The sequence below is a fragment of the Botrytis sinoallii genome (assembly GCF_014898435.1).
Source record: "Botrytis sinoallii strain Bc 23 chromosome Unknown BSIN_002, whole genome shotgun sequence".
NCBI classification, from domain to species: domain Eukaryota; kingdom Fungi; phylum Ascomycota; class Leotiomycetes; order Helotiales; family Sclerotiniaceae; genus Botrytis; species Botrytis sinoallii.
Genome location: NW_024066029.1, coordinates 981,201 through 1,008,439, shown reverse-complemented (window position 1 = coordinate 1,008,439; position 27,239 = coordinate 981,201). Strand labels below are relative to the sequence as shown.

The 27,239-nt window shown below is 42.9% G+C and overlaps 5 protein-coding genes across 5 annotated transcripts; 3 read left to right on the top strand and 2 right to left on the bottom strand.

Annotated features, from left to right (window-relative positions):
• Positions 1-1,092: 1,092 nt before the first annotated feature.
• Positions 1,093-3,824, top strand: EAF02_001464 (uncharacterized protein; the record flags this gene model as incomplete). The annotated part of the gene is made up of 3 exons (XM_038897512.1): positions 1,093-1,549; positions 1,613-2,325; positions 2,375-3,824. 3 exons carry the CDS (start codon positions 1,093-1,095, stop codon positions 3,419-3,421), a joined length of 2,217 nt encoding a protein of 738 aa, XP_038762487.1. The 3' UTR covers positions 3,422-3,824.
• Positions 3,825-5,273: 1,449 nt separating this feature from the next.
• EAF02_001463 (uncharacterized protein) lies at positions 5,274-6,290 on the top strand (the record flags this gene model as incomplete). The annotated part of the gene is made up of 1 exon (XM_038897511.1): positions 5,274-6,290. One exon carries the CDS (start codon positions 5,274-5,276, stop codon positions 6,288-6,290), a length of 1,017 nt encoding a protein of 338 aa, XP_038762486.1.
• A 715-nt stretch (positions 6,291-7,005) lies between these two features.
• EAF02_001462 (uncharacterized protein) lies at positions 7,006-8,256 on the bottom strand (the record flags this gene model as incomplete). Its single annotated transcript, XM_038897510.1, has 1 exon — positions 7,006-8,256. The coding sequence occupies one exon, from the start codon at positions 8,254-8,256 to the stop codon at positions 7,006-7,008; it is 1,251 nt and encodes a 416-aa protein (XP_038762485.1).
• A 6,329-nt stretch (positions 8,257-14,585) lies between these two features.
• EAF02_001461 (uncharacterized protein) lies at positions 14,586-17,332 on the bottom strand (the record flags this gene model as incomplete). Its single annotated transcript, XM_038897509.1, has 4 exons — positions 14,586-14,690; positions 14,750-15,084; positions 15,137-16,463; positions 16,529-17,332. The coding sequence occupies 4 exons, from the start codon at positions 17,330-17,332 to the stop codon at positions 14,586-14,588; spliced, it is 2,571 nt and encodes an 856-aa protein (XP_038762484.1).
• Positions 17,333-21,725: 4,393 nt separating this feature from the next.
• EAF02_001460 (uncharacterized protein) lies at positions 21,726-26,466 on the top strand. Its single transcript, XM_038897508.1, has 4 exons — positions 21,726-21,982; positions 22,070-22,848; positions 22,899-24,178; positions 24,228-26,466. Exons 2-4 carry the CDS (start codon positions 22,138-22,140, stop codon positions 26,149-26,151), a joined length of 3,915 nt encoding a protein of 1,304 aa, XP_038762483.1. The 5' UTR covers positions 21,726-21,982; positions 22,070-22,137; the 3' UTR covers positions 26,152-26,466.
• Positions 26,467-27,239: the final 773 nt, after the last annotated feature.

The following is a 27,239-nucleotide window of genomic DNA, read 5'->3' as shown; positions in this document are numbered from 1 at the left end:
TCCGAACTAACTCAGCGGATCTTGTAGCTGCAGATGTTTATATCCAATACCGGATCCCAAGACCTGCAGGTATAAAGATATTCCATGCGCTCCAATCGGCAGCACATAGGTTGATCTTGGTAATTAGATCTGCGGGGTAAGCCAGAGTGTTTAAGAATTGTGATTAACCCAATATTGAAATCCGGGGCCCCAGGTCGGCAATAAACTGCCGAATCGAGCTGCCCGTCCCGTTGTGTATGTGAAAGGTGTGCTCGCTTAAGCACTGGTCCGGGGGGTACCCACCTCTAATTGTAACCATAGCCACTTGATGGAATAATTCGGCAGATGCAGGTACGTGTAACTGTCAATTAGAAGTATAATGTGTTTTCGGAGGCCTTGATTGGCCCTCATATAGTGGGAAAATAGCGAGAGCAAAGCTTGATGTTCACAAGACTATGTTAAGCCGTCGACCTCTATCATCCCGAGGCCCACCGATCTAATCGATGTTGTCTTGTCTGCGATCCAATAAATACCGATGTCGTTTGCCTGATAGTTTCATGGACAGTGTGCCTTGGAACTAAAAGAACTTTTTATCTCGATACTTAGGATGTTTGTCCCGAAAACATTGCGAAGTCTAGAAGATTAACTCTTTGGACAATGAGAAAAAGGATATAAGCGTTGCTGCGTTACGAACGCAAACATCGATCGTATTTGAATACGGTCTGACCATATATCGACTTGCTTTATCTACGGAGTATACTCCGTGAAAGACGATCCTGCGGCAGATGTAAAAAACCCTCAGAGAGGATGTTGAAATACGAAGAGTGGAGCAGAGAGGAGAAGAGAGGAGAGTGACTCGAGTGGAGCATCACTAGTATACCACGTGATAGGACAGCATGGCTTGCTGCTTTTATTTTCGATAAGATCTAGCCAGCGGGTAGATGACAACGCAGCAACATCTTACTCCGGAACACCGAATTTCTGGAGAGAGCTGGATCTCCTGGCGTTGTCCGTAATATCAAGCGACTCCACTCAAATGAACAACAACTACTTCAGAATTTGAATCTAGAATACCAAGCCGATAATTGGATAATTCGCCGCGGGAGACAAATTATGAAGCTAATAAACAGAATTATGATGCGCAAGAGACTGCAGCAAGAGAAGAATTCTGAGCAACTTCAACAACATCAGAGCACGGGCGACGTAACATTAGACGACCATGAACGAGAAGGAGATAACAACCGTTTGGCCGATAACCATACGCTGCTACACTATGCGCAAGGTAAGGATTTGACACAAAGATCATGTAAAACCTGTTCGGTATTACACCCGTTTGACCCAACCAAGTTAAAGCCTGGGAATCGATATATCGGAGTGTTTACGATGAGGAAAACAGCAGCAGAAGGCTGCGAGCTGTGTTCAATCCTCTTGAAAGTTGCAACTTACAAAGTGGAATGTGCGACTTTCTTGAAATTTTCTTTCCAATATGGCTACTTAGCTGCGGTAGTTTCTTTGGATGGGAAGGAATCTCCCCAAAGAGAGTACTGTGTCAGCCTCCGCACCTTGTCTGGTAAGACCGCCTCGACAATTCTGCAATAACTTACACTGGAAATTCTATAACTGAAACTCCAAGGTCAACCTTCACCATGGCCTTGCTTTGCACCCCAGCAACATATTCCTCCGCGAGTTGAGATGTGGAATGCAATTTGCCATATCAAAAAGTGGCTCAGCCAGTGCGTGAGCCTTGATAGTTCCGCTCTTATAGGCCATCAATGCCACGAAGTCAGCGAACTTATCATGCCAGTGCTACCTACTCGTGTGCTAGATGTTAGTCGGGTTGGCCCTGATGGTAAAGTTTACTTGGTTCACAGCAATGGAAAAGGCCAAAAGTACACAACCCTAAGTCACTGTTGGGGCGATGCAGACCATGCGCCTATTACGACCTCAAAGGCCACTGTATCCGATAGAGCATCTGGGATTGTTCTTGACTCTTTACCAAAAACATTCCGAGATGCTGTAGTTATCACCTACCACCTGAACATAAACTATATATGGATTGATTCACTTTGCATCATCCAAGATAGTGAAGAAGATTGGAATTTAGAAGCTTCCAGGATGGCACAGATTTACTCTTCTAGTTTCTTGAATATAGCTGCAACTGCTTGCAAGGACAGTACTGTTGGCCTTTTCTATGACGGCTGGAATGAGGAGGATGGATTCTTGGGGACCCCGCGTGAGATTCGGTGGTCAGGAAGTACTTCAAATCATGGCGATTATTCGATATATATGCAGGAGATAGATCACAGCCACTTTCACGATTCCGAACTACGTATAGAAGGTCCTCTGGTAGGCGTTTCAGAAGGGCATGCAGAAGAGTTAGGCTAACATTGTCCAGATGTCCCGAGCGTGGGCATATCAAGAACGTTTCCTGGCACCTCGAACTGTACACTTCACATCAGCAGAAATGATCTGGGAATGCGGCAGCATGGTCGTTTGTATATGCCCGTGTGATATTCATTTTGGCCTTGATACAGTACCAAGATATCACAACTATAGCCACCGAGAGAAAAAAGATCAATGGTTCGGACAGTGGGGCATAATTGATGAATATTCCAAGCTCAATCTCAGTAAGCCAGCAGATCGGCTCCCAGCTATTGCAGGGATTGCGTCTCATTTCGAGAGCCATGAACGTAGGATAAAGAATGGGAAATCGACAACATCGCGCTATTTTGCTGGTCTTTGGGAAGACAACCTGCATCATGATTTGCTGTGGCGTGTGATCTTTCCGGAGAATGAACCTCGTGAGGTAGTTCGGATTGTCCCATACAATGCGCCAACGTGGTCATGGGCTTCTCTGGATTCAAAATTTATACCAAGTGGGAAGCCAGGTCAGGGTGTTAACATAGGGAACCACTACAGTACTGGTGGTATAGCCCCCGATTTTAAAATTTTGGATTGCTATACAACTCTAATCGATCCGTCTAACATATACGGTGGTGTTAAAAGTGGAAAGATTGTTTTGCAGGGAAGATCCGTTACACCAACAAAAGTAGAATTATTCTACGAGGAATTCCAATGTTACAAATTGTTCTTCCATGATATCAAAGCAAAGCGTCGAGCGATAAAAGACAATCAAGATTTTGGGAAGCTGATGGCAGATATCCCACTGGCGTTGTCAAAAATTATCAAAGATAGAGTCGATTGTGGAGAATTACATTGCCTGTGGATCAATTCATTTCAAGGTGTTAGGCGTAATGATCACCGTCATTTAGCACTAGTTTTGAGGCAATCAGAAACTTCAGAGGTATATGAGAGAGTGGGTATTGCCACGTTTGATAAAGGTGGTATAGCAGTCGGTGGTGGAATCGGTGATTCTACTTTTGGTAAATTTATGGAATCTATTTGGACTAAAAGTGGCATCCAAACATTCGAGGTTGTCTAAATCGAGGTAAATACTTCAGATACGCGCCATGCATTCAGAAAGTCTATGAGACTCCGATTGGAGATCGGTCTGCTACGATTATACGATTATACTCGGAAGAAAGACACGCTACGACACTGGCCAGCTAACTTGACCATTTGAACGGGATGTTTGTCGCAGTCAAATGAGTGACGGCGCCGCGGAGGCAGATTGATTTTCAAAGAACGTTGAATTGAATCAACTAGAAATAGCACGCTATCTAAGAAAATTCTCATTGTTGTAGCAAATGATTGATCTCTCCAGCTTGATCCGCCTGTTTAGGGTCTGTTAGACAATGACAAAATACCCTAGGTCCGAGAGTCTATCTTTGATACTATTATTTTTAGGTTTAGATTTAGTTAACGAAGAAATATGAAGAAAGATCGACTGTTCCAACGAAATCTATATATTTAGAATCTACCAAGTGTCACCTTCATCGTTCTCTCCGAAGAAAAAATGTTGCTCGTCTAAGATAATTGACAAAAGACTCCTCTTTGCGAATAGATTCAAAGGATATGTAACCAAATCCAAATACTGATTTAAGTCTCGATTCGAATACCATCAGTAGAACATATATTTGAGTAGTTCTTCCAAAAACACTCCTTCCAATGCCTTAGTTGTGGAGTTGCGCGCCCCTTCTCAGGAACACAACTACTTGCATATGCAACCAGACCAGCATCGAATGTAAACTCTGTGTCTAGTGTATTATCTGGCTACCCAATATAATAATAACATATACGCAAATAATGCAAATCCCTCCAGCATTATTAATTAATCATCAGCGTTTGTGGTTTAGTGGTAAAATCCATCGTTGCCATCAACCTCTGCCTTCAGAGGACGAGTGCGAAACAACTTCGATGGGCCCCGGGTTCGATTCCCGGCGAACGCAATAATGTTTTGCCTTTTCTATCTTCATATGTTTTTTGAAAGAATGTGTTTTGTTGTCAAATTTTGAAGTTGTGGTGGGTTCAAACTTGTGAAGCTTTGGTGATAGTGGGGTAGTGTGGGGTGATTGTGGTTTTTTTCTGGAATGATAAGTGAGCACAGATAGATTTGTCTTTTGATATAACCTTGAGAATTTAGGGCCCGTTCGAATCGTTTTTTTAATTTATTAACAAAATAATTTGTTGATTAATAATTTAGCCTAAATTATATAGATTTATAAAATATAGAGTAATAAATATTAACAAATATTGTCAAATACTGATTAAAGTTATATTACAGATTTGATAAGGCTCGATAAGATTGTTATACAAATTTTCAAAATTTGTAAATTCACATTTTGTAGTTTTTTGTAGTTTAATATCAGTGTTTGGTAAAATACTTTTTTTATTAATATAAATTGTTAAATTATATTAGTATTTAGTAAACATTTATTTAAATCTATATTACCAACAAATATAGCTCTATATTGCCTAAAAAATCGATCCGAATGGGCCCTTAGGATTTCATTTGTTCTGAGAATCTACAACATCTTTTCGATGCAGAAGTCAAGAGGGATTGGTTTGGGCAGTGCTGGGGGGCAGCTCTCTGTACATGGTACCTCGGAGATTGAGGACCTTTGGATTTTCTCGTTTTGTCCAATCCTGCATATTTTGATGCTCTGTTGACCAATGATTATTGCAGTCAATGGCTTACAATGTAACCTGTACCATAAACCTTGGCTCTATAATCATTTCCTTTCATCCTCCAATTCTTGAGAGAAGCGATAAAGATATGCGATAACTTACATAAATCCATTCTTTGATCCTTGGCATGAGTTTATTTCCATCTTCAATACCGTCATCATCTTCGAATCCCTTACACGCTTCTTCCTCAAGCAACCACATAGAATATGCCTTCAAAGTGGACAGAGGCACACAAGTCAACTAATGGACCGGGCGATGCACGTCCAACCGCCTTGCAGATTGTACAGGATGAGGATCTAACAGGCAAACTCACTGGAAAAATCATCCTGATCACCGGTTGCTCCTCAGGAATTGGGGTCGAAACTGCCAGAGCTCTGTCTACCACGGGTGCGACATTGTATCTAACTGCACGGGACATCACCACTGCTGAAAAAGTACTCGAGGATATCTTGGAGCCCGGCCGAGTGGAGATTCTGGAAATGGATCTCAGCTCATTAGCTGGGGTGAGATTGGGCGCGGAGAAATTTCTAAGAAAAAGCTCTAGATTGAACATTTTAGTGTGTAATGCTGGAATCATGGCGATTCCAAATTATAACACAACTGTGGATGGGTTCGAGATGCAATTTGGGGTTAACCATTTGGCACATTTTCTACTTTTTCAACTGCTGAAGGACATATTACTATCTTCTGCTTCTCCATCATTTAATTCGCGGGTGGTTATGGTGTCCAGCGCCAGCCATCGTAATGGGGGTATCAGACTTGATGATTACAACTACACCAAAAGACCAGAAGAGTATGACTTATGGGGTTCATACTCGCAATCAAAGACAGCCAACATCTACATGGCCAATGAGATTGATCGTCGCTATAGTCAGCAAGGGTTACATGCAACGTCGCTGATGCCGGGAGCAATACCGTCTGGAATTAGTAGACATCTTGACCCGAAAGACGTAGCGGAGTACAATGCCACAGAGATAATGAGGAAAACGATGAAAAGTCCAGAGCAAGGTGCTGCGACGACAGTGTTGGCTGCGATTGGAAAGGAGTTTGAGAATAAAGGCGGGGTGTACCTAGAGAATTGCGAAGTTGCAGGACTCTATCCTTCTGATCGTCAGCTTGATCATGTTGCTAATATCCCGGGATATGTGGAGCATGCTTTTGACAAAGAAAAAGAAGGTAGACTGTGGTTGGACTCTTTGAAGATGGTCGGGTTGGATGAGTAAAAGTTTCAAAAACTTAGTATCACCTATGGTATCAGTGTGTTCAATTGTTCACTTGGTGGATACTAAACTGTGCATAATGCACTCGTTTTTTCCTAAGCAGCATAACATCTAATGAATTTATTTACTCGATTGGATACAACAAAAAGCAGATGGTTATAATACCAAAGTTTGGGCTCTTGACATCCCTGTATCTCTATTTCCCAAAGTATTCAATGGTCTGAGCAGTAATTCAATGATATAAGATTTTAAGTATCTAAAAGTAATTCGAAATTCGAAAATTGTTCAACATTTCAATCGAATGTATTCTCTCAAATGATTTACTTGTTTATTCTAACCGATTTGAGAATTTGATCATCTTTATTATGCCAGACTATCAGACACCTTGTTCTTTCACCTACACCAATAAACCAGAATCATAACTTTCTCCAATTTCTCCCCGCTGTAACCTCTAATAGACTCGAAAGTTCCGAGTCTAGTGCTATTAACATCACACTCACATCAGAATCATCGTTTAAGCTCTAGCTATCTTGACACCAGTTTGTTCCTTGCCGACGATGTTGCTCCGGAAGATGAAACCAGATTACTCCCTAGGTTGTTGCATTTCGTGAAATCTTAGGAATATCATATACATTTTCATGAATTATGTCTATATTGAGTGTTTTTAGCGAGAAGCTTATCCGAAGATGAGTGTCGTAGAGAGTGTTCGTTGCCTGAATTATGTACGATGCCAGTACAATAGTGACAATATCACTGCAAGACAAACCAATTCCAGTTCATCCAGAAACACTTTGTGCCATGCAAGATAAAACTCACTCCAAGAAGTAAATATAGGTCCAAAACCAGTATCATCCACTTCAAAGACAGAGCTGATTTTCTCTTTGGAGAACTCAATCGGTACGCTTTCTCCGTCGCCTGAACCATAAAGTGGCAGATGCGTCTTCCAACCTCCCTCCGACTCGAACTGCTTGTAAACAACGATTGACAGTGCCGTGGTGCAGCGAGAGATAGGGTATCGATTATGGTGCTTCAATTCAACGTTGAATACTGTTAGACAATACCGACACTGCAAAAGTCCCGAATGAATATCCCGGGAGATGTTGTTCTCGTTGGTGGCAGTGTATTTCTGACAAGGTAGTTGTAACGCTGACCAGATCTCTTCAGGTCTACTGTAGGCACAGTATAATCTGGCGCAGAGCTTAGAACCAACTTTCGCGAGATGAAGATGAGAGCAAATAGGTATGTGACTAGGTATTTCAAGACTTTGGCATTTCCAATTGTAATTCATGAGTTTCCGGGTGAATATGGATCCATTCTTCATACGGCATTCTCCTTTCTTCTCTGTCTTCAAACTTTTGCAAAATCTATCATCGGAGTAGTTCTCGGGTGCCGACAAAAGTCTTAAGAGCCGCCGGGCTTGAGCATCGTTACCAAAAAGTCGGTAGTGCTTTATTGCCATTTTGGAAATAGTAACGCCAAAATTCTTGTGGGCATACAAACCCACCCGGCGCAATTCATCATCTTTTACACAAGTTGGTATTGTATCAAATTCTGGAAGTCCAGAAATCTCTGGGTCAGTTGAGTATCCTTCCCAGCAATAAGACTTTTTGGCAGATCTCTCAGCATTTCGTATTTTATGAAGCTTCCTGCAGAAAGTACAAGCGATTTGATCTTGAAGATCGTGTTCCAAAAGATTCAGAAATTCCAGTGTGTCGTCTTTCAAAGTCTTCAAGCCATCGATGTATTGCGTTCCAATCACCAAACCAATTTGTCGACAAGTGAGGAAAAAGGATCCAGCCGATGCAGGAGTAAAATGTTTAGCAATCATTTGCATCACATCGTTTGGAACTATGCGCAAGGGTGAGTTTTTTAAGGCATCCGATGGACTTGGCCTCGAGACGGCAAGATATCGATTGAATCGAAATGGATTTTGTCGGAAAAGAAAAAGCTGGGAATTAATACTATCCATTTCGGAAATGGGTTTAGATATTATTGAAGTCGAAGATGTTGGGAGGATTGATGTATTTTGAATGGATGGTGACAGAAGGGGGCTGAAGGGCGTCCTTATATGTGAGGATGTACTAGATAGCCGTATTTTGAGTTTCTTGACTAGAGATATTTAGTTGAGAATACCTAAGCTTACTATCTTAGATCATTCATGTGTAGGTACAGCGGCAGTAGTGAATGCCGCTTCCGAGAATTTCAATTACATTTTGTCGAAACCACACAAATCTTTGTCCTAGAGATGGTCAATCTGATACTTCATCAATCTTGGTTTTTGGTATTCACTTGTAAACAATATTAAGATTGGGTTCCGTATTAGAATCAGCATCGGGTAAACCCCTCCTATTTTTGAAATAGTCAATAGCTCCTTCCGGCCCCAAACGAAGCTATTCCGACTGCACCTTCCAAGATGTTAGTTATATGAGGTGAATAGCTCATTTATTTAAGTGAATGACTTTAAAGATCAAATATATTGAGATGAGAGTAAGGACTCAAAGAAGAATTTTCTCTCAGTCTTTACAGAAGTCGATCAAATACAACCAGCTGGTATCATGCTTAAGTAGCTACGTATTCTATTAGTGATCTGTTATGGATTTCAAGTGCTGATAACTTGTAATCCTACACCGGAATCTGCTCTATACTGGATGTTATGGAAGGTCAAAAGGTTTCGTCTGGGGGTGTTTGAATATGTATTGTTTGAATCATCGTTTGACCTTTGATAGCGAGAGGGGAAAACAAATGATATTAACAAATTGTGTGTTACTGTCATCTTGTATCATACACATCTTCTAGTTGTCGAGAAAGCATTTGTACAATGTATCACAAGTTTTGAGTCAGACAAGATCATCGCAGCGCAGCTGCATGTTAATGTCCTGAAGAAATCAATCTGTCCTGTCCGTCTGCATTCGCAATAACCAAGGGCCGCTTTGCATTTTTGAAGCTCTGGATCAATGAGAGTATCTTAACCAGAAGTAATTTTGATTCTTGGTTCTAGGTGATTGAGATATCAACTAGTTATCAAAATGCAGCTTCACTTCTTGATTCTCACGAGCACGAGCATGAGGAGCGTGAAGATCAAATCAGCTGAATTCATCATCTATATTCAAGCTCCACAGTTTGCACCGCCCACTGCGGGTTGAGCTACGTGGAGACCTGCAAAAGAGAAAAGATTCCTGCCTACATGGGTATTACAAGGAAAAGAATGGACAGATATTCAGAACAAGGTCTGGAATCGATCGTACGCCTTAAGCTCGACAGATATTTCAAGCCAGAATATGTAAAACAGTACGTACAGCTTCAATTCCAATAAGTAGAAACAGAACAGTAGGAAGGACAAACAGTGTTGGAGGATATTGATGACGGAAAGGTTGTAAGATGAGACGATGAAAATAAAAGATTGCTGTTGTCAATCTCATTTTTCGAGAGACGATGAGATAATAGACATAATTTTTGCACAATATTTCTCTCAACTAACAATGGTCAATTTAGTAGGAATGTTAACAAACATTTGAGCCTTCTCGCCAGGTCTTAGAGCCCAGGCCCTATAGCCAACCAGATAAGCATCTTTTCCCTGTTTGATCCCTCCAAACCTTGAATCTAGAGGGAGCTTAAATAATCATCAAGTGGGACGAAAGAGGAAGAAATTTTGCTAGCTTGTACTGGAGTAGTGAACCTTGAGAGGAGCAGTAGGGTATTCAGTGGATTTCGTGGTATCAATAGATGGGGCGAGTGAGGGGAAAGTATCGTTTGCTAAACTTACATAGTCAAATGGCAAAACGAGGCTATTCACTTCTTCCGAGCCCTCGGCTTCCAGCAGCTACAGGAAGGTTATAAATAAATCCATGCACATCTTCCAGTCAACACAGTACGTGGTTTTGATTTGAAATTATTAAAAAAATGCTCTGTGGGAGCGAAATTCCTTCGATATCTCTAATTTCAAGAAGAATGAATGAGATTGATTATGCCAAAGTACTCGTACTTTGAGGTTGGAAATTGATAGATATCTTCTTGTTTGGCAACGACAATAAAAGAATGAGAAGAAATAACAGGAGATTCTTGTTGTCGACAATAGACTTCGAATATCTATGGTGCTTGAGATGTTACTAACAATACAAGAACCTTACAGTCTTGGGGCTCTGTTGACCCAGCTTTCACGTCATCGGAACAGAAGGATTCTTACAGAATTTTCGGATGGTAGTTCAACAAGCCCTAAGGTCTATGTAATGATGGTAACAAAGATTCGAGGTATGGTCTTCGACCTCTGGAGCGTATTTTATGTCCGAAGAATTACAAAGATTCACGATCGAGATAGTGAATACCAGTAAGGCGAGCCGGTATAGGGAATTTCTCCGCCCGTGATATAGCTGTAGATACCTACTTCAAATCATCAGGTTCTCAATTAAATATAGCATTGCTGTATTCAAAATGCTCTAATTGCTTTTAACGCAGATATGACCCACACACCAAAGCGGGTATAGATATTTATCAGAAACGGAGTGTACATTCCTTTGACAATACGAAACAACATCATCTTAGCTCCAACATCTCGTGCTCTGTATTAAACACGAAATCGCTATAACACTATCAAAAAATGATACTGGAGCCAGACGATATCTTAAGTGAAGTGATCGACGGCGGAGTAAATTCGGCAGATGAGTTTGGGGAGGGAAAATTTGACAACAGCGAGAATACTATCCAAATACCATCATTTATAGTCAATTCTTCACAGACATTAACGATTAGATGGACGGCACTCAAATTTGAAGAACAGCGCTTAAAAGTCATCGCTCAATGTAGTTTCTTAAGTCAGAAAAAAACACATGGACCTTTTCATAGTCGTCACTCCCGAAGATTCTGCATAAAATCGATATGATTCATCTAGAGACAAAACAGCACCCCTCAAGACCATGTAGCAATATTTGTTCAGGATTGATATCACAATAATTACAACCTCAAAATTTCCATCTCTCAATTTATAACATTCCATTCATCTCACCCCCACCCAAGCCAAGCCAGCCCCCACGTCCCTCGCTTAAAATTTCTGCTATCAAAATTCTCTTCGCCCCACTCTAAAAACGTACAAGATATTCTCAACAAAAAGCTCTACTTTCGTCAATCGACTAAACATCCGGCATGGTGTAGTGGCTAGCATTTCCGCCTCTCATTCGAAGCTCTCGAGCTTCAATCAACTCGCGGGAGACCGGGGTTCAATTCCCCGTACCGGAAAATGTTTTTGCATTTTGGTGCAGGCGGCTGGGGCATATTCTAGGCTCGTAGTTCTCTAACTACTGTATTATGTATGACATATGACATTCATATAATTATAAGTTTTTGCAAGCGTGCTATAAGAAGAACGACAAGACGACAAAAGCATCATGACAAGACTAGCGATGGGGAGGGATTAGATGTTGCTTGTCTATTTTTATGAAGTTTTCAACTGATCATGATCCGGAATATATTCTCATGTTCATGATAGGTAAGATTAGAATATATTCTACTAATAATACGGTGAAGTTGTTGTCACTTATTCACATTAATCAACATATTTACTCAATGCATTCATTGTCAATCCCCAGGAGTGAACCTCGGCTATTAACCTCAATCATTGTCGAAAACCCATAAACGACGAATTTTACCACCAGCTTTACGGAAAGACTACTTACTTAATATTCTCCGAACTATACATACCCAGGTTTATCTCAAAAGATACCAACTGCCGAATGCCCTTGTTGTTCATTCTTGAACAGGGACCTGCAGATGGGGCACAGAAGAGAAAAAGATGGAGAGAAGTAAGGCGACTTATATATCTTCACATTTGGTATAGTGGTACAAGTCAGAGTCATCTGTTAAAGAGTGAATTCCAACTAACCACCGGATGACCCCAGTCGTGGGGATTAACATATTAAGCGTAAGTAAGTATATATAAGCCACCATCTTCAACCCTATGTAAAGGGTTGCAAGAAAGCGAAGCCAAGACCATATATAGTAAACTAAGCCTACATAGGCACCTCATACATAATCATCTTCACAAAATAGCATTCGTATACACGGAGAACCGAACACCAAGATCAGTATGTAGTTAAAACCCATTCAATCGCTAGCACATACACACTCAGCGTACACACTACTTACTACCTTGATATATTGAATTCTATACACAGCACTGTTTCTCAATTATCCTTGAAAAGACAACAGTACATATCGACCTATAGTATCCACATACAACAATCTGACCATCTACCCTACGATATCCAATAAACCTCCCTCCCCGCCCCCACTTCTCTCAAGTGTAGAACTACAATCAGACCCAAGCCATCGCTTTTCGTCCCCTTACCAGCGTGCTATCTTTAGCTCTTCCCTTCAATATTCTTTCCACAAAAGTCTCTCTTTCTCTCTCCCTATAACAACTCCTCAGACCCCTCAAGTCCCACCCTCACTCCTTTCACATCAGCATTCCATTCATACCCACAACACCAATCCCTCGAATCCCTCCATCCCTCCATCCCCCCTCCCCCCATCCAAAACTTCCACACTGCACTTACGCAATACAAAAGCTACCTAGTACCTACCCCCCATTCTCTCAACCTTTCTCCCCACCACAACCATACCACAGCCCCCAACTCTTCCCTCAAAACCAAAAGCGCCTCACAAATCCGAACAACACACCTATACTCACAACCAAACCACAACTACAACCACCACAAAACTATAACCACTACAAAACTACATACACCATTAACCTACCCTTTATCAAACCATCAAATCATCCAGTTTTCCAAACCTCCACCCTCACCACATCTTCTTCCCTTTCCCTTTCCCAATCCCAAGACCAAACAATACCCCCCCCCCCCCCCCCCCCCCAAAAACAACACAAGCTTTCAAACATCATAAAAACATCATAAAAGCAATCCAAAATCCAAAATCCAAAATCCAAAATCCAAAATCCAAAATCCAAAATCCAAAATCCAAAATCCAAAAACATTTCAAAATTTCCCATTTCCAAAATAAAACAAATCATCTCAAAAAAGCTGAATATTTCATCTAATTGCTTTATATAGGAATTTGTTATAATAATCTATTATAATCTATTATCATCTATCATTAATTCAACTACTATATACCTAGGTATTTGAACAAACTATCGAATCCTCCAACTCGAAAGCTACTCTGTTCTGTACAATAGCGATTCTTCACATCATTCATTGCATTCTCGAGTCCTATCGACACTTCCGCAAACGATACGAAAAGGGAATAATACACAGACAGAAGCAAAGCACTTGCATTTGCCCTTCTTACCTCTCATCAAGACAATTAATCACATCATATTCACACATCTACACATCAGCCAATAAATCAGACGAAAATGAAGTGAAATCCCTCTTCGTTTTGAACTACTATCAACTGTACTCATTCAACATCTAATCCATTCTCCCCTCCCCAAAGTTAAATCTCATCGCCACCCTTCCATATCACCCACTCAAAATGCCACCCTAAAGAAGAAAACCCACCCCAACCAACACTCAAGAGAAAAAAAAAGTCCGCGAGGGGGGCCGAACAAGGCTCCATCATTAATACAAATGCCCTATCCCGTTCCATCACCCTCAACTTCTAATTGCCTATCCAATCCTCCAAACATAAAGGGTAAAAGGCGAAAAAGCAAATTTTTTGAAGTCAATCAGGATATCATATATTCGCCAACCATTCATCGACCGCCCATCAACTCTTCTAATGTGTTCCATGATATCCTTATCAAATCCAATAGTGATACCAAATCCTCCCAATCTCCTCCACGGAGAGCCCTACATCTCATATATGTAAAGAAGTTTTTCCATCTCCACCTAACCTGAGAGAAGAGAAAAAAGTAAATTGAAAAAAAGAAGGGTTGTGCTATGGCTCAAAATATAGAAGAACAAAATAGCCAAAGGTCGCAATTCGCAAATACCAACCTTTGCTTGCTGCAAATGCTGACATATGATGCGGTCAAAAAGCGCTCAACGATTCAGAAATTCTTGCTGTGCTTTGCTTTGCACACCATATATCCAGGTGTGTGCATTAATCTATGAAAAGCCCCCAAATTCAAAGAAGAACATGTATTCCAAAGTAGAGGTGATATAATGGTTCCATGTGCTCTATCAACGAAAGCAAACATATGCGACCAGCAGAAAAGGTCATTTCTTGCCATGTTCACCCAAAACGCCAAGAGAATAAAGCCAATTTCTTTGCTCCATGCAAAGATTGCGGCGCCAACATCATGTTTTGAGTTCATTATTCGTTCATGATTCAACTTTGTGAAGATCATGATAGTGCCTTCTGAGCCTTTTCTTGTGCTCGGGCATTGCGTGCAGATCGTACTAAAGGTGCCAATTGTATGAGGTCTGTGCATTGTTTCATGAAATCGTGCTACAAAAGATGATTTATTAGCCTCGGTCAATATTGATGTGGTGAAGGAAAGTATTTACCCTTAACAAATCATGAGCACTAGCTCGCTTTTCTGGGTCGACCTTAAGAGCAAAGTAAAGGAAATCCCGGAAGACAACGCTCAATTCCTGTTCGTTCTTGATAGCAGGAGTGCCATTCGTTGCGATTAAGTATAAAGCTCTCAGGGGTGATTCGGTGAGGTAGGGAGGCTCTCCTTCAATCATTTCAATCGCCATAATACCAAGAGACCAGATATCAACTTTGCGTCCATATTCTTTGCGTGTGACAACTTCGGGTGCCATCCAGTATGGTGTACCAACCATGGTAGTACGTTTATTGTGAGCCTCGTTAATTTGGGCACAGAAGCCGAAATCAGCTGCAAGAGATGTTAGGATTAGTGTTACATATTCGGAAGGTAGCAAACTTACTGAGTTTAATGTTCCCGTCCATAGACAACAGAATGTTATCCGACTTAATATCACGATGAATGACTCCTTTGGAATGCAGATGTTGTAAACCCTTCAAAGTCTCCCGACAAACTGCCGCAATTTGACCTTCTGACATAATATTGAAAGTAACAACATCCGTCAAACTTCCACCCTCCATGTATTCCATAATTACCCAAAGTTCTCCAGTAACCAAAAAACTATCAATAAAATTGACTATATTCGGATGAGAGCTGTCTTTCATTACAAGAATTTCGTTGATGATCAAATCTTTCTTTGGCTGTTGTTCGAGATTCATCTGTTTGATGGCTACCAATTGATTTGTCCCTCGTTCATAACCAGTGTAGACACCACCAGATGCACCTTGTCCAATCTTAGTGAGCTCCCTGTAGATATCGCGAGGGTCACCCTCTGTGCAAATTTGCTTTAACCTGGTGACGATATCAAAACCAGTGCTTTGTCGTGCTCGTTGCCTGGGACGTGGACCTGGTACTTGTCTAGCTTGTTGGCTTGGGTGTGAAACACCATTCGCTGGGAATTGACCTTGAGGAGTAGGCGGGGTGGCTTGCTGAGTGGGCTTCTTGACGCTGATCGATCGGCTCATTGCCTGTTGAGCCTGTTGCATTGCCTGCTCTTGATGGTGCAAAATCTGTTGTTGGTAAACCTGTGGAGATGCTGGTACTGGAGTTGCATATGGTGGTGTGCCGTTTACTTTTGAATTTGATCTCGATCTTGACCTGTGTTCTTCTGGAAGCATGGGGCCATTGTCCTGTACAGTTGGAGGGACGTATGCCAATGCCGGTAAATCATCACTTTGACGGGTCATTCCAATTCCAGAATCTTTACCAGCGGCAGGTGGCGGTGGTGCAACTCGAGTAGGCCCTTGCATCGACATAGGTGGCCTAGGGGCTGGCCTGTTGGGAACGAGCCCGTTGAGCTCAGGCTTGGGCTGAGAACCCACACCTTGAGTTCCGCGCGGAATTGGAGGCGGGGATCTTGGGTTCTCGAAATTCATCTCGTTATTTGAGGGAAATCGAGGACTAGCTGGAGGACTCATCATCGGTGTCATTGAACCATAATTCGGGGTATTGAAGCTCGGGGACAATGGCAATGGCGCCGGCGCAGTGCGCGCCATCGTCATCTCTGGTACCTTTGCATGATCAAATTTGTCAAATATCTCTTCACCACCTTTATCCGTGTTCTCTTTATAGAAACCGACGATATCGACAATTGTTTGCGGATGCTGCTCTTGTTCCTTTTTCGTGATTCCACTTTCGTTGATCATTCGCTGCCATTCTTTCGGCAACCCCTAAGAATTTGTCAGATACGGAAGAATCCTTTGGGGCGGGGCAATTCGTCATTAATTGTACTTACAGTAAACTGACCAGTTGTGTTATCGTATCCAACGTGAGTAACATGTACAGGATTCTCAGGTGCGGAGATCTTGACCCCTCTAGGTGAGCCAACACCTATGCTGCTCATGAAACCAGAGAAGCCCGATTTTTTTCTTAGCATTCCAGATTTAGGCTCCTTGGTCTCATCCGAGTATCTCTTGGGACTGATGAGCTGGTTTTCACCCACGCGTGGAGGGGCTTTTTCGCTCATCTTATCGCCTGCGGTAAAACTTGCGAATTGCCGTAACTGTGGACTTAGCATATATGCCGGACTCGTATGCGATAACTGTGGTGGTGGCGGTCGCCGCAAGGTATTTGGGGTACTAGAAGACTTTGTTGAATCGATGTGACTAAATAAACCAGAACTATCAAAGGGAGCACCGATAAAGTCTTCGGAACTCTTCTCACTTATTGGTCGCGATGGAATGGAACGGCGATTATCATTCGCTCCTCCCATGCCCATGGGCTGAAGCACGAATTCTGAGCCGGCCAATACTGGAGAGGTGTTTGAATATTGATGCTCCAGAGACGAATTACTGGATGCGGGATGGGGAGAGGTAAGTTTTCGGGTATGACCTGGAGCGTAGTAAGATCTGGGGTAAGAAGGTGCCGATGGGGCTCGCTGTAAGCTTCCAGAGCTACGCTGACTTCGTAAAGAAGTGTGGAAGGAAAAAGATGAGCTGTCGGTTTGTCTTGCCTCGAATGAAGCTATAGCTTTGGATGGTGGTGGCCTTTTAGTTAACTTAGTTAACCTGCGGCTGGTTGTTTTGATTTCCCGATCCATATCTTTGGTCACTGCTCAGACCTTCGTTTGAACTTTGGGAGGTCCGCCGCTTTGAGTGGAGGATGAGTGTTTCGTAAATTGCCGTGACACTTGAGCCAATCAAAAAATGAAATCTGCATGCAATATCAAATTGGTACAGGGTAACGAGTGACGGGGTTCACTGTCTGTTCTGTATCTCCTTTGTGTAAGTCAAATAAATATTGGTACAGGAAAGTAGTACTGGGAGGGAGTGTAGCCCAATTTTCGCTCAATGAAGGGGGAAGAGGGCAAGGTAATGGTTCTTGTTGTTATTTGGTAGCGGGCGGGAATTACCAGAGAATCTGTATGGGTACGGAGTGTCTACTCGTTGAACAGTGCAGCCAAAACACTATATATGATCGGAGGGTGGTTCGTAGATAAAATTGGCGGCCACAATAATATCTTTGTGAGATGAATGGAGGTGAATCAATCTATGACGGGGGATTCTTGACTTCTTGAGTGGCTTGGGACGCACGAGAGATTCTTGGGTTCTTCAGTTGCTTGTGATGAATGCGATACCTAGGTGGGTAGGAGGGCAGGAGGACAGGAGGACAGGAGGACAGGAGGGGACTAGGTAGGTAGGTATTGAAGGGGAGGGAGATTATTCAAAAAGAGGGGAGGGACTGGGAGGGGTATGGGATGAGTGAGGATGATAGATTAGATAGGTATAATATGATATGAACGAGTGGTGCTGCTGCTGATATGTTTGTTGTATGTGGATGTGGATGTGGATGTGTATGTATGTGGTATCTGATTTGATACGATATAAAATGATTGATGGTAATTTTCATTCCTCGGATGAATGAATGAATTACTGTGATCCTCTCCAAAAGGGTAACTGACGATGGACATCTCTTCTCTGCCCCAATTCTCAATACCTTTTTTATCGATCTTTGGAATCTATGAAATCTTTGAGCCCAATGATCCGTGTATGATACGGTGGCTTCAACGGCGGTAGTTGCCAGACCGAGACTCAGCGATGAGCGATGAGCGATGTGCCAATGTGTGGCAGGAGACAAAACCTTCAATAATTCCGATTCCTACCTAGGTACAGACCGTACTAGGTCCTGGGTAGGCCGCTCGGCTGGTAGGGAAAGTAGGGAAGGTAGGGAAGGTAGGGAAGGTACCAAGAGGATTAAAATTCCTTGATTACATTCCCTGTTGACTTTGAAGGACTTGAACTTGGATTCGGAAAAGACTTTCGATTTTCTCCACTGCCCGACCTTTTTTCGACCCTTTTCGCTGTCGGCGCTGTCAGTTTAACCGATGTGACTGGGTATAGAGCGAGGATGACGGGGTCAGAAATTGGCTTGTAAATTGGAATCGTGATGAAATCTTGGGAAAGGAATGATCCATGGGTTCTAGAAGGAAAGGAATGGGAAGAAGTAATATAAAGATGGAGTAATTTGAGTCAGGTTTTTAATGAAAGAATAGGATAGGTTGAATGAATTCTGGTAGATGGAATATAAGGAGGGGAGGTAGCCGGGTGAGGGTAAGAAGGAGTCTGGAGTATATCAATCAATGGATGGCATTCAACCCCCATACACCAGAACGTGAATCAATTTTGGAGACGATTAGGACGAGAGAGAAGAGAGAGGAAGGGCAGAGATATTGGCATTGTAACGACTTTTTATATCGACATACTTGCTATGTAGTAGGTACTCATGGACGAGCGATATCTAAGTACTATATTCATGACCAAAACTATTGCACATATCTATCTATCTACCAAGGGATGATGTCGTATCTACCACCATCTCTTTCTCTGATACCACCTCCCATTCTCTGCCTATGTTGGAGAAATAGATGTCTAAATTGATCAGCTCAATAAATCTTATAATAAATCAACCACAAATAAATTTATGAGACTTAATAATGCCAAACAAACCTTTGGATAGCCTTCAGTTATCATACATCATACCATCTGCTGAAACTTTTCATTATCTGAATTGAAATCGAACCTTTGGATCGTGGAAGGCTTTCGCCAGTGGTCAATTCCGTTTTCTCCTACGAATAGCCTACCTACCTAGGTACCTACTAACTAATGCCAATGCCAGTAATTACTGCCAGTGAGTCGCTCCATTTTTCGTACAGCTTTTCAAATAAGCCTCACTACCACAACATATACATGACATGACACTAATGTACATCGACAGTACGTATTTAATAGGGAGGTAATCACACCTAGAAAGGTAATGATTTGTATTTGAAGGTCTTTAAGCCACGGCGTTTGATCAAGTTGCCCTACCAAAACTCTGCAGCCCATTTTCTCACTGGCATGTCTAGTGATCTATATACTATCTTTCAACGACATTACTTGTCCAATTATCTTGCAAACAATCATATTTGTACTTGAACGCCTTCTAAGGTTCATGCAAAGACCCTGAATGGCTTCTTATAGTAGGTTACTGTTACTACTCTCCAAAAGGTGTTACTTACTTGCTTGCCTACTTGCTTGCCTGATTGCTATTCATCTAGAACTTCGCTCGTTGGCTGGCCGAATCAGAATGAATTCGTTGGTTAATCCTTCTATATTGAATTTTCTTTCGTCACTTGTATTCCCTATCTAAACTGTCTCGAGACTGTCTATCTACTAATTTACACATGTATTTCCCAGCGATGCTATCTCGTAGCTCACCCCAAAGAACAACCCACACCATCACTTTGTTCCACGGTTTGTTCGGACAAAATGCCTACAGAGGTTGTCAACATCCGATACCACAACTTCATATTCATTAGTGTACAAAGTACGTAACTGATAATAAGTCCCCAGTAGGAAACTGTTGAACCCCGTTGGTGCAATGAATCAAAACCCCCATAGCTTTCATGCTTCCGGCTTCTAGATTTTTGATCCCTTGAAGATCATCGTATTTTCCTCCCCACCTGAGCGATAGTGACAATATTATCATAGGACTAAGAAGAATGAAGTTAACAGATACCACCGGGAAAAGACATATGAAGCTGTATCCCTGATTCCGAGAGCAAGGATCTTTCACCTCCTTATCCTTACTCATAGATTCAAATTTCAAAGTCACGATGTGGTACAACAATCTACAATCGCCAATTTTTTTTTTATCATTCATCGGGATCTTTCTCGCTTCTACATAAGGAGATATCCTCAGCCGTTGTATGCAATTATACTGGTACAGCATACTATCACTTTTCTCTACAACCAGCCCGAATCATTCTTATCCTTTGAATGCAACTTTCAACTGAGTCTTGATACAAATCGTTCTCTTATCCCCGAAATCTCAAACGAGATAGCTTCATCTACGCCCGCTCTTGAGATAGTGGGGTCATACTCCTGGTTGCCGAAGTAACCATTATCTGTTCTGTAACTTCAAAATAGACAAAAGGAAAGCACCGTTACAATGTTGTATAGTACCTGCTCATGATATACAATAGTGCAGCGGACCTCTTGTACTGTTCTGTATGAAGTGGTAACATGTTACCTGGAGCAGGTGGGTGGGCTGACTCCGAGAAACTTCGAAACACCACATCTGCTACACAACAGGAGGGGTGATCCTCAATCGAATTTCTAACTGGACTCGAAGTCCATGTCCATTCAACTATGTGACAAACCATAGAAGGAACGCTCAGAACTCAAAATCCTCTCCTCAAGACAGGAATGAAGCATAGCCACTTGGCACAGAAATTCATCAAGAAGCTCTCGCCTTGGCAGATATCTTCGAGTCTCAGGGTACTTTACTTGCCCATTCGAATATCATGTAAGTACATGTATGTATACCCAAGTGCTCTCTCCATGATGAAGCCACTCCAGCTTTACCTTCTCAAAAGCATCAGGTGCATCATCGTCGGCCCTTTCGAGTGTTGTCTGATCTAGTCTCATACATCAATCGTATGCGGAGAGGAAATTTGTATGTGGATATACCCCTCAATTGCATTGGCATTGGAAACCAGTGGGGACGATTGAGTAGAACCAACACCATTGCTAGGTCATATTTATGTATTCCTTATTGCTAAACCTGGTGAATTCAGTGCAATACTAGAATCCAACATGCAAGCTTTTATGATTTAGTACGGATTTGAAGTTTCTTTGTGATCGTTGTTAGTTGATTCCTTCATAAACTAGGGACAGAAGACTTTCATATGATTTTCAGAGTTTGATGTCATTGACCCGAACCAGTGGGAATTCAAAAGCAGATTTTGATAACAGCTTCATTCACTCATTCAATGTTCCTTCGGATAACTCGAGGACTCGAGGCCTTGCAAGGTCACGGGATGCCAAGACAACTTGGCTAGATCGGGGTTCGCTTACCAGGTTCACTTTATCGCCCAAGCTTCTGATTAAGTGTTCAAGAAAGTTCCATAATACGTTCCACCCACGGTACAACTTTCTACATCTTGACAACTTTCAACGTCGTTGCACATAACATTTTCAGAAAACAGAAGAAACTTGTACTTACAGAGCCTATTCAATCTAGAAGAGCTCTGCATTTCATCAATTTCTACAGACCTTCCCACATTGTTACTGCATCGCCCCTTATGCCAGTCTTCTAGACCCTGGAGCTCATTCTCCCATAATTTGTCTGCGTGGCCTTACTTGTCCTTATCTTCCCGGTTCAATTGATCTGCGTTCACCCTGCCCTCAATCCCTCAGCAATTCTTCAGGTAGGTTCTGATTTCTGTTCGATTGTGATTGTTGTGGGAAGCATACTATTCACTGCGTCATATACTAATGTACTTGCCATGTCATAGAATTCCTACTCGATTTCAACCTCAACCTCGTCCATATTCTACAATCTTAACATTAAATCATTCCAACCATGTCTGCCGTCGATACTGCTGTGCCAAATGGCCATGCCGAAGCTAACGGCAATGGGCCTGAACTCACTCGGGCTCAGAAGCTCATGCAACAACACGATCATGAACATCAACCCAGTATTGAGGAAGTCCCCGATGAAGAAGATTTGAAGCATGGTGAACAACCTACCTCTACCAGCGTGCTCGAGGACGCCAATGGAGACTCTACCGCTCCAGGATGGATCCCCACTGTGTCCACAAAAGCTGCAGGAAAACAGAAGGAGGATGTCCGCAAGGAGCCCTCAATTGATACACAATCTCACGAGTTATTCCCAGCTCTCGGAGCCACTTCCCAACCTAAGCCTCAAGCTCAAGGTATTTGGGGCGGCGGAAAATCGCCAGCCAATGCCAATGGAACTCCAACCAATGGAGCATCCCGAGCTTCTACTCCCATCTCAGGCGCAGCAACCCCATTGTCTTCTGTCAATCGACCAAAGGTCAACCAACCAGGTCAACAACATCAAGAAAGAATTGAATTAGCCAAAGATCATATTCTCAAGCGCGATCAGTTGAAGAAGCCTTTGCCAGAAATCTTGAGAGAGATCAACAAGAAGTATAGATCTAACATTACTCAAACAACTGGTCTGGAAGGTAAGATGACCTTCACAGCTTATGGCCCTCCTGCAGCTTCTCGTACTGGTATCAAGGCTTTGATGGAACAAATTGGTGCAAAGGTAAGCTGATCGTTACTCTTTGCCTTTATTTAATCTAACCCTCTCATCAGCAAGAAATCCACGTCACTATCCCCAGCAAAGCACGAGCCTTCATCATTGGAAAACAAGGTTCAAAGATTAAGGAGTTGCAAGAAGCTACTGGTGCTAGAATTCAAATGCCCAAAGACAACAAGGCTGGCCCTGTCGACGATGAAGAAGATGCTACAGTAGATGTCACTATTGTGGGCAATGCAGTCGCGGTCGCAGAAGCTAAGAAGGCAATCGAGAAAATTGTGGGAGAGAAAGCAGGCACAACCAAGACCAAGCTGCGTGGTATCCCATCGGAATTCTACCGCTTCATTGCTGGTCCCCATGACACTCATGCCGATTCCTTGAGAAATACCCACAACTTGTCCGAGTTGGAAATCCCGTCTAATTACATCTGGCGAACCCCCCCTCATGGTCCTGAAGGCCCAGATTTCGTTCCAGCTGCTGCTGACAATTGCATTACTCTTAATGGTGACCGTGCTGCCGTTCTAGCAGCACGCGCGGAGATTGAGCGTCGGGCCAAGCAGTTGCACGAAGAGCTCACTCGCCAGGAAGTGAGAGGAATCAGCAAGGGTCGCCATCAATCTATTATTGGTGAACAAGGTAATCCAGGAGAGGACTTTTTTGCCAGAACTGGATGTGCCCTATTTGTGCCAGACAAATACGAACAAGATAACACCATCACAGTCGTTGGCCCTGTTGACAAGATTCAGGAAGCTGTGCGGGAAGCCAGAAGGCTATCGACTAAATCGCAATCTGCCAATATTGATATTAGTCAACATTTCACTGGAGCACCAGACAGCAAAGCGCATGCTTTCAACCTTGCACGATATCTGCGCCAGCGCAGTGAGCTTGAAAAACTCGAGAGACTTCACAATGCTCGTATTTACACACCAAATGTTGGCAGTGGCTCGATCTGGGAGATCTTCTCCGAGGAAACGGATGCCTTGTTTGAAGTACAGGGACAATTGATGAACATAATGGATGCTCACCCTCACTCACGTATGGCAAACATCCCAGTAAACTCATTTTATCATAAGCACCTTGAACAAGATATCTCACCAAGGGTCAAGAATGATTATGGCGTGCACGTCGTGTTGCCAGATGGGCCGAACGGCGATGTACTCCTTGTTTTCGAAGGACCTGCTGGAAGAGAACCGGAATACAGTATTCCTCGTAGTCAACCTTCAAAAAATGATATCGCAGAATTCAAACGTGGTTTAGCAGATGCTCGCAAGCACATTCTTGATGTCATTAGTTCTCAAGCAGAGATTACCAGCGAATCGATCGATGTTCCAAGAATGTAAGTCTTTGAAACAATGTTTAATTTGATTGAATGCTGACAACCATAGTTACCACGATAAACTCAAGAAGTTCATCACCGCTGAAAACAAGGCCTTCCAAATTCCTACTCGCGTTGTTGCTAACGGCACTATTGTCACGCTTCAAGGACCTAGACCTACTGTGGAGAAGTTGGCTGTCAAGGTCAGAGAATTTGTCGCACAGGCGATTGAGGAAGAAAAAGAGCGTGGTTACACACTTTCTTTTGACTTCCCTCAAAAGCATGCAAACCAGCTCATTGGTAAGGGAGGCTCGTACGTGAACGAGTTGCGTGAAAAGTTCGACGTCGACATTCAACTCAAGGATGGCCAAGTCGAAGTGAAGGGACCCAAGGCCAAAGCAGATGCTGCCAAATCTCATATCTCGGCTCTTGGCAGACAATGGGCTGACGAGACCACGTACACCCTGAAGATCGACCCCAAGTTCCACCCTGAGCTCATTGGTGCCAAGGGAACCCAGATCAACAGATTGCAAACTCGCTACAAGGTCCAAATTCATTTCCCACGCTCGGGTCGGCCTACAGATGAAGAGCATGCTGAAAATGATGCTGGTCAACAAAGTTCTCGACGTCAACAAGCCCCAGACGAAGTCTCTATCAAGGGACCCAAGAAGGGAGCTGATGAAGCCCGAGATGAAATCCTCTCTTTGTTTCAATATCTCCAAGATAATTCCCACAGCGCTACTGTCAGTGTTCAGCAAAGCCAGATTCCTTCCCTTATCGGTCAACGTGGAGCTGGCATGGAAGAATTGAGACAGTTGACTGGAGCCAAGATTGATGTTCCAAACTCTCGCGACAGTGCTGACGCATCAGGACGAGTTGAGATTCAGATCAAGGGAACTGCATCTCAAGTCGCAAAGGCAAAGAAATTGATCGAGGAAAAGAAGAGTGTTTTCGATTCGACAGTCACCGAGACTTTGGACGTCGACAAGAAGCATCATAGAGCTTTGATCGGCGCTGGAGGCGCAAACATCCATGCCATCATTGTCAATGCCGGTGGATCTGGTGACCGCCGAGAGCTCGCTCGGGTTGTGCAATTCCCCAAGGCCGAATCTGAGGGCAATGCTATCAAGGTTGAAGGTAGCCGACAGCTTGTTGATAACATTGTTTCTGCCATTCAAAAGATTGTTGAGGAACGAGACAGCCAAACAACTGAAACTGTGGATGTTCCAACTGACAAGCATCGTCCTTTGATCGGTGCTGGTGGTGAGACGAAAAAGGGTATGGAGAAGAATTTCAAAGTCTCGATCGATATCCCTAGACAGGGTAGTGGTCAAACTGGAATCACCGTCACTGGCCTTCCTGCTGATGTCGAAAAGGCAAAGGCCCATATTCTTGAACTTGTTAAAGGCCAAGAAGGTGAAACTGTCCAAGTTCCACGAAAGCTTCATCACGACATTTCGAACAATGGCCAATTTTTCCGAAAGTTGCGAAATGATCTCCAAGTCACAGTTGATCATGCAGGCGCTAAAATGCCAGCAAGAGCCACACCACCATCAGGAGCCAGCGCTAAGGATGCTTTGATCACTGATGAAAAGGATACAACTGATGACGTTGAGGAATGGTTCGTCTTTAACAAGTCTGAATCTGGGGAGACTGGTGACATTCCATGGGTTTTGCGTGGCTCCACCGAAAATATTGCGCAAGCTAAGTCCATCTTAGCTCAAGCCATTGAACAAGCATCGAAAAACAACTTTGTTGGACACCTTACTCTTGTTGATCCTAGCTTGTATGGATCAATTGTTGGTAAGAATGGCAGCAAGGTTAACAGTATTCGTAAGGCCACTGGCTGCGACGTCACTGTTCCTCGTGGACAGGGAACTGATCCAATTGAGGTTGTTGGTAGTGAAGAGGGCATTGAGAAGGCTAAGGAGTTGATTCTTCAAGCTGTTGCTGAGGGAAAGAATAAACCTGCTCGTGGTGGTGATAGATATTAATTGCATATTAGACAAGGATGGATAGCATGATAAAGGGTGTGAATACGTGTGGATATTGGTGGTAGAGGTTTATTTATAGGAGATGCAGACAGTTGACACGTTTCATTATGAGAATTTTTAGGTAGAGGCATTTATCATGTTTTATGCGGAGCCAATGTTTCTTTCATGGGCGGTCTCTGGGTGCATTTGGGGGGTGATGGGGCGGATGGAAAATGGAAAGTTAGTAAGAACATATAGGTTTCGTATCGTAAAAAGATATTAGTGGGGAAATCATGGGAGTTGGTGTTACTTGAATGCATTTGACTGAAAAGTACTTAAAGTCTGTTTTCTCGTGTGTCTGTGATTGTATGTGTATATATGTGACTGTGAAAATTGGATGTTTTATGGGAATACCTGTTGACTTGCCGATAACAGTAGTCCTACTTAAGGGCAATGAGAAGTTAGATACAATAGGACATCAGGTTCGACTCTTTGTTGTGTATTATGTACTGTGTCTCATGTTAGTGGGCAGATATCTAACTATCGAAATTTCTTGATTCTTTTTATTTAGGGAGGAGAGAAGGAAGTTGGGGATGGGGATGGGGATGGGATCGGATGGGATGGGATGGATGTAAGGATGGTTTGAAATGGTGGTTTGAATGGTGTGGTGGGAGTAGGTATAGATTTTATAGATTGCGGGTTGCTGGGGATTATGAGTAGAGTTGTTGGGGTGGGGGAAGGGGGGAAGGGGGGAGGAAGGGGAGATGGGAGATGGGGAGATGGGGAGATGGGGGATGGGGGAGTAGAGGAGTAGAGGAGTAGAGGAGTAGAGGAGTAGATAGAGGTTGAAAGGATAAGAGAGGGGGAAGATGGAGTGTTTGAAGAGGAATAGTTGGGTGGTGGGTTGTTTGAGGGGATGGGGAGGGGGAAGGAGAAGGGGAAGAGGAGAGAATAGGATGATGATGAGGCTTGTAGTTTGGATGGAGATGGAGATGGAGATGCAGATTAATATCGTGGGTACAGGAGTGAGGAATTGATCAATAGTGTTGGGAGTATATTTGAGTTTGTGAATGAGTGCGATGTAGATAGGATAGGATAGAATGGAATGG